Raw genomic sequence first — 7,483 nt, forward strand, 5'->3', positions numbered from 1 at the left:
GCGCTCGCTCGTGATGGCTTGGTACCCAGGTTTCCATCTTGCACACTTCCCCTAGACACCGCGCACTCATCTCAGCTTCGTACCACTCGTACATCTCCATTTCCAGCCCTCACGAAGCTCGGTCGCCGTTATGCACCAACACCCACGCCCGTCGCCAAGGGCTGCCTCCTCGGCGAACTCGCCGCGCTCCAACCCTACCAGAACGAACAACCCGAGAGACATGGCTCACATACGTTCCGAGTCCGCGTCGACGGTCGCCACTGCTCGCAGTGACACCGGCTCCGATTACATTGAGAAAGCCAGCGATGGCGGTGAGCCCGACTTCTATGGAGAGACCGAGGAGGAGCGCACCCAGAAGAAGCTCAATCAGGTCATCATGGTACGTCAGCCACCATGTTGTCGACCGTCTTCTGACTAACCGTCTCCCAGCAATTCTTCAAGAAGGCGACGCTCACCGTGCTATCCGCAAGAACGCAGCTCCCACAGGCCTTCAGTGCCAAGGGTGAGCTTCGCCAGAGCAAATGGGTAAGTGACACGATGATGCCACCCTCGGCCCACCTCCATTGGAGCGGCTAAATAACTCCGACTACAGTTTAGTCTTCTACTTGATGAAACGGACGTCTACAACGATGACCTCCGTGATTGGACGTCCACCGACCTTGTCAACGCTCAACCGCCTCCTCTCTGCATCGAGATTTACCTGGATACAAAGGATCTGGCGGATGGCGAAGCTCTAGCCATTGTGGATGAGCATGGAAAGCTCTGGGATGTAACTGAGGCGTTGACCGGATCTACTCCGGTGACTACGCGGCCCTCCAGTCGCTCCGGCCGGCCTACTCAGGTCGTCCTGGAACGGTGGAACGTCGAAGTCACGGATAACCAGAAGATGGATCCCGATGCCAGCAGGATGTTACCGCTAGTCTACAAGAACGGAATTCCTCTGTTCCGCTCGTTGTACACTTACACAAGGTTCCTGCCTGCATGGAGATACTACAGGCAAATTGCTAAACAGCCTGTGAACCACCCTGCATTGCCGCTGAGATACCGCATTTCAAACGGCATGTTCAAGAGCCCAAGGAGAGACACGTTGGACCTCCCACTCTACCCAGGCGCCGACTCTAAGGCGCAAACGCATCAGTTTGATTCCGTCAAATCACCTATTGGTCTCTTGAGCATTCAAGTCCAGTATCGGAGCAACACTGAATTCCGCGTCGAGAAGTCTGAGTCTGTCCTGAGCTCGCATTTCATGGGCATGGACGACTACTCCTTTTCGCCTTCGTACCCCGAGCGTGTTCCTGGATCCTTGCCCACGGGTAGAAATGCCCAACTGGACAGGCAAGCTCGGGGTGAAGCTTACGGAAGCTTATCCACGTTCCACCAGGCGGGGGCCACTGGAACAAGCCCGATGTCAGCGCTCCGCAACGCCAAGGATATGGGTTCGCCTGAATCGCCGCCCCAGAAGATCCCACCCAATCATCGCATTGCAACTGGGTCCAAGTCTTCCCTGAGAGGCGCGGATGCGAGTAGCCCCGCTTCCCCCAGGAGGACATCAGTCTCATTCCAGCCTGCAAATCCGTTCAAGGCAGGATCTTTGTCTTCCTCGCCTGTGCCTGGTGTATACTCGCCGACCACGTCATCCGGAAGGCCAGGCTCCGGCCCAGCGCCTCCGGGCCATACGCGGAACAGGAGCTCATTGAATGCTCTTCCTCAGGCAGCTTTGAGAACACCATCTGGACATTCGCTTCCCAACGAGACAGCTATCGCTTCTTCAGCCTCCAGCTCTCCCAAGCCCGCACCGATCTCACGTTACAGCAGCAGCTTTAGCAATCGCCGCCAACGGTTCTCGTACGGAGGAACTTCTAGCAAGGTTGAGGATGATAATAACAGCAGCGGAAAGGGCAGCACTTCGTCATCTGCGCAGCGACTTGAAGGCGGAAGCTCGGGCTCGGTGCAGACTGACGAGGAGAACATTTCAGACTTCCTAAAGCTTCTAGAGCAGAAAAAGGATCTGAAGAGCTTGAATCGTACGGATTCAGCTTCCCGAGATGCTTCTATGCGGCGCACAACTGCTGCGTTGTCCAAGTACCAACGCATGCGCGAATCGAACGCTGCACTGTCTGACTCCATTTCCTCTTCGTTGCACTTGCACCGCTCCTCCAGCTCTTCAAGCCGACAGATCTCGAATGTTCCTGGAATGATCGCCGGTGCATCAGTCTCCACTTCTTCCAGCCCTGGAAAGCCTATTTCTCCGCACACGCCCCACACTCCTGCCATTCCTTCTCGTCTGAGCGCAAACAGCATCATCGATTACTCCGAGCAGACCCGTAGCCGCAGCCCACGAGTTCGTCGACTCGAAGAAGAGACCGGAACTGGCGATGCTGGTAGTGACTCCACAACCCGCGAGCGCGAAGGATCCAACGCCATCGACATTCCCACGTCGCCGCGTCCTTGGCCGTTTGCCCGCCGCAGCTCTTCGGTCAGCCAGCAAAATCGCAACACCCTTGAGGACGAGGGCGAGATGTTTGGCCTGCGTAGTGCAAGCCTGCCAACCGACGACCGACCAGACCTAAGCCTAAGCGAATTGTTGCATGCTGCAGAGCCAGCAACCCCTGGAGATGCTGCTCCTGCAGGTGGAGACGAAAGCGGCCCTGATCCCGAACCAAGCCCACAGACAGTCCTTACCAGCCACACTCGCACTCGCTCCGCCGGAGCAGCTCGCACAACAACTCCTAGCCTAGCCTATCGCACCCGTATCCAGCAAAGCGGACCTAGCGACGGAAGGCGGAGTGCTGCATCCGAGCGTGGTGAGAGCGATAGCGGTCTCGTTAGTGGACGGAGTAGCCGCGCTGGCAGTCGTTTCAGCTTCTCTTCTAGGCCACTCAGCGTGGCTGCCAACCTGGACGATGATGAACCCTTGCTCTTCACCATGAGCGAGTTGGGCACCCATCAAGCTGGACGTAGAAGTGTTGACGAAGTGAGAGATAGTACGGGTAAGAGGAGAGGCGGTAGCCCGTGGAGGGGAGCGTAGAGTGGAAAGTCTCTACCATAAGTTCTCTCTCCAGCATACCTGATTTGTACTTTCAAATCCTTTCCTTTTTCTTCTTTTTTTTTGGGCATCTCCGGCGTCAACGTGGTCTTGCTCGCTTTTTCTTCTGGCTTCATTTCAGAAAGTTCTTGCGTGCGCGCGCTCAAGGAAGGGCTCTTTTTTTGTTCCCATCCATTGCATTCGGACCAGATTGGATTGCTCGGTTCACACCACATGCGAATGTTCTCACTATTTCCTTATTTTCTCTCTGCTGTTCTCTGCTACTGCCTTTCTGATCACGCTTTTGTCTCGGTATGCGTTTACGTTTGTCCATCTTTATTGTTGTTTTTTGCTGGCCTTCGGCAATAGATGAAAGCGGGTACGGAGTTCGTTATTATGGTGGTCATTCCAGCGATGGGCTTCGGCTTTCTCTTTTTTCTTTCTCATTTGAAGAATCTTTGCGCTTTTTTGATTCGATTGTACGTTCATGATGAAGACACAGCATTGCCACCACCCTCCGATAAGGGGTTGAGGAAGCTAGGTGTGAGGAAGCTTAGGGGGAGAGAGACATACACGACACACAACACAACACAACAACACTGGGGAGAGAGATATACTACCGGAGGAGTGGTTTCCGTAACTCCTTTTACGCAACTGGGCGGGGCTTCTCATCCCCCCTACCCTTTTGCAGCATTTTTTTTTTCCTTTTCAATACTACTCCTATTTTCTGCTGTAGCCCCCGAGAACAAATGCTATCAAAGGTTTATAATCACGCATTCGCATTTTGCGCCTTTTCCTTTTTTTTTTTCTAATTGTAATGGGGGAGAGTGTTGGACTACCACGCAGAAAGGTGTTTCTTTCTCTGGAAGGTATGTGCTTGGTTGAAGATGGAACCGGGTGAGGGAGGAGGGGAGGACGTGTGTCGGTTGCGTTTGCTGGAGTTGGAGGGTAGGTAATTTTTGGGCGCTGGGCTGGGATGCGATTGTGCAGGGAGGGGAAGGATAGGGAGGTTTGGGGGAGATATGTTTTCTTCCTGTACATGGCGCACCGATGCTTCTTCCTCTCTCTGCGTGCTCTGCCATGATCAGCGAGTGGTTATCGGGGGGGTCGTTTTGTGACACAACCGTCTAATCCACGAGCAACTACTCGGCGTAAATCTAGTAGTAATACGTAACCAGAAAACCGCTACACACGCATTGTTTAAATCAATAAGCATCCAACGTCATATCATTTTTCTTTTTCGCCTGTCCCGAGTTCTCGTAATGCTACAATATAGCCGTCTGTTCCCGCACCGCTTTCAAGCCAAGGCAAGCGATGGGGACCGTTCCGACCCTTAGGAAACCAGAACTGAAAGTTGCCTCTTTTGGTTTTTGTGTTTCGTTTTTTTTTTTGGTACCAATCCCCCTCCCCCAGCTTCCCTTCCTTTGCCCGTACTCGTCGAAATTAATACGCCACGAACCATTTCCAGCCATTTTGTCCCAACCAAGGAGAAAGGAGTAGGGTGAAAACTAGAAACGAGACCACCGCGGAAGGGCAGGCAACACACCAGGGCCGAGCAGGCAAGAACTAGCACGTGTGTGTCCCCTAAAAGATAAGAAACGACAGCTGCGCCAGGCTCTCAGTGCTGCTGCGGCTGCTGCTGTCCCAGCACCTGCGCGAGGATGTTCAAGTAGCCGTCTCTGACCAAGTTGGCAGGGTTGAAGTGCAAGCTCTGGTTGAGGGACGCGGCAGCCGCCACGGCAGCGGCAGCAGCCGCGGCAGCGTTGCTGATGTCGTCCTTGGGCGGGTCGACGCTGGCGGCGCCGCCGCTGCTTCCCGGGCGGTTCTCGGAAGGCGATGCCTTCGACGCCGAATCCCTGCGCTCGCCGACGGCGGCCTCGGCGAGGTGCTCGAGCATCGTCGACGACGCGCCGCCGTTGGACTCGTTGACGGATGAGCGCTTCTTGCCGGCGTACTCGCGGACGCTGGCGTCCCAGCCCAGATCGCCCTCGACCTTGTTGCGGTTCAGGACGCCCTCCAGCTCGCCCAGTAGGCGCAGCGATTCTTCCCTCGTCTCGTCTTTCTCGGCGAGTTCGCCCAGTGTTAGGGCGGCCAGGGCGGCGAAGTGGTGGTGCGGCGTTGTGATTAGAGCCTGGTGTCTCTGCAGGTGAGTGACGATGGCTGTCGCGTCATGCAAAATCTCACCAGGTTCAGAGCCAGGCGTGTAGCGGACGATGAGAAGATGGACATAGAAGTAGGCAAGAAGGATCAAGTGGTGGGGGTCTGAAGGCAGAGTCTCTGAAAATCTTTCGAGAGAAGAGAGGTACGCCGTCTTGGTCAGCTTCATGATTGCGTTGTTCGGGTCGTACAGAGCCAGAACGTCATTGTTAATGGGAGGAACATCCGCAAGTGTCCTATAGTAGTCGGGCAAGCCTCCCATAGCCTTGCAAAGACGAGCCAAGGCAAAAGTCACTGGTCCAAAGAGAGTTTCATCATCTCCAGTGAGATGGCTGCGCTCTGCCGAGAGGCTAGGCGTGGTTGCTGTGCTGATGGCATGCAGCTGATCAAAGACGAAGAGGATCCAGAAGAGGCGTCGACCCAGCACCTCATCATTGTCTGGGCTAATCTCCTGGCCTCGTTGGCGGAATATCAGAGCATCAAAACGTAAGCTCGTAGAAACTCTGGTTGCCTGGGCAAGGCACATGTCCTTCAACGGCTGACTTTCCGGATAAGCAATGGACTGCGAATGGCGAGGGCCATGTACGTCGGCTTCAATGGTGAGTAGCAAGAAGCTCTGGACGAGTATGATGCCATCTGGCTTGACAGTGGTGCCAACGAGAGATGTCAGCATCTGGTAAGCCTTGTAGCAACGTTCTTGATGATTTGGCTCCATGGCAAGGCTTGTAGACGGCCAAGCCCTGACGGCGCAATCCATCGCAGCGGTAAACGCATCGCGCAGTTTTGCGTCGCAATTTGCCAAACGGCCCTTCAAATTTCTCAGGTCAAACGGCAGGATGGGGTACGTGTCTTGGATCACGCGGTAGTACCTGAACAGTCAGCGCGGGATCAACGACACGTCAGCAGCAGATGCTTACTCGTTCACGGCTACGTCAGCGCTCTGGCTGAATTCAAAGAATGCACCTGCAGCATCATGCTCGTAGCCGGTAGCAAACGGTTCCCTGCGATCCCAAGATTGCGGAGCACCGTTGGGCGGCTGTGACAAGGAAGTTCGGAACTGGTCGCCCGGGCCTTCGGACATGGAGTGAGTTCTCTTACGCTCGGCGCCGTAAGGCGGTGCCGGAGAAGCGGAAAAGTCCGTCAAGCCGGCCATACCTTGATCGCCCATCGACTGAAGGTAGCTTTGAAGTTCGGGGACTTGGGTGTGGTGTTGGCCGTTTTGGGGAGAGTGGCCAATGTTCTGCTGTTGCTCGTATTCGAGGCGGGTAAGTCTGTCGGCCAATTCCTTGATGTAACTAGATATGATGAGTATATCCGCCTGCAATTGGAAATGTGAGGGAGGTAATACCCTTTGCTTGGGCCTCTCTTCATGGGTTGTCGGCTGAACTGACAGCGAGCCCCAGTGCGCTTGCAGCTCGTGCATGCCTCCGGTCCATTTTCAGAAGTCGCATCGCAGCGAATCTGGCCGTTGTCAGAGGGGCAACGGCGCTTAAAACCATAAAACTCAAGTGGTGTAGTAGCATCCTACCTTCTTTCTCCTACATTCGTCGCAAGCACGCGACACCTTTGACCTTTTCCTCTGATTGCTGTCCTGCTGGCTATAGTGCGGATCCTGGGCCATGCTCATGGCATTTTGAGCCATTTGCTGGGGCGTGGACGGCTGCTGGACGGGCGTGTGGACCTGGCCAACGTGGGCCATGGGCAGGCCATGTTGCGGCTGCTGGTGCTGGGCAGGGCCCATTGGAGCCTCGGCGGCGCCGCGCAACTGTGCGGAAAGCTCCTGCTCGAGAGTCTGGCCACTGTGCAGGGAAAGGTGCGGGTCAACGGCGCTCGACGGTTCGGCGGGCGACAGGTTGCCGTTCGGATGGGCGTAGAGGCCCGCGGCGCCGGCGGCCATCTGGGCGGCGTTGGGTGACGGGTACGACTGCGGCTCCGACATGTTTGCCGTGGGACGCCGGGATGCTGACGACGCGTCGGGACGGCGTGCGCTGGACGAGATGGGTGCTTAGAAAGACGGCGGCGCGGTTGGCGGGTTGTGGCAGGTGGAGGTCGTCGAGCGAGTCGCGTTTTGGTTTGCGCGAGTACAGGGCTTATGTAATGGCGCTAGCCGAACGGGCAGCGTTGAGGGGCACGCAATGGTGCGCATCGCTGGATTTCTGCGGCATGGTCGACACTGCTCCGCGTTCTGGAAGCCGCAACGCAACTTGCAGCTATCGTCGCGACACGAGATGTTGTTTGACGAGGGTACCTCGGGCCTGAGTTCTTCCAGGCTCGGACTGAGAGACGGAGCGGCGGGCGGAG

At 55.9% G+C, this 7,483-nt stretch overlaps 2 protein-coding genes across 2 annotated transcripts; one reads left to right on the top strand and one right to left on the bottom strand.

The window, feature by feature from the left end:
- Positions 1-130: 130 nt before the first annotated feature.
- Positions 131-3,028, top strand: LTHEOB_6993 (Autophagy-related protein 13; the record flags this gene model as incomplete). The annotated part of the gene is made up of 3 exons (XM_035516309.1): positions 131-379; positions 430-525; positions 593-3,028. The coding sequence occupies 3 exons, from the start codon at positions 131-133 to the stop codon at positions 3,026-3,028; spliced, it is 2,781 nt and encodes a 926-aa protein (XP_035371960.1).
- A 1,615-nt stretch (positions 3,029-4,643) lies between these two features.
- Positions 4,644-7,121, bottom strand: LTHEOB_6994 (C6 finger domain-containing protein; the record flags this gene model as incomplete). The annotated part of the gene is made up of 3 exons (XM_035516310.1): positions 4,644-6,051; positions 6,100-6,477; positions 6,754-7,121. The coding sequence occupies 3 exons, from the start codon at positions 7,119-7,121 to the stop codon at positions 4,644-4,646; spliced, it is 2,154 nt and encodes a 717-aa protein (XP_035371961.1).
- Positions 7,122-7,483: the final 362 nt, after the last annotated feature.

This window comes from Lasiodiplodia theobromae, assembly GCF_012971845.1.
Source record: "Lasiodiplodia theobromae strain AM2As chromosome Unknown scaffold_20, whole genome shotgun sequence".
Classification (NCBI taxonomy): domain Eukaryota; kingdom Fungi; phylum Ascomycota; class Dothideomycetes; order Botryosphaeriales; family Botryosphaeriaceae; genus Lasiodiplodia; species Lasiodiplodia theobromae.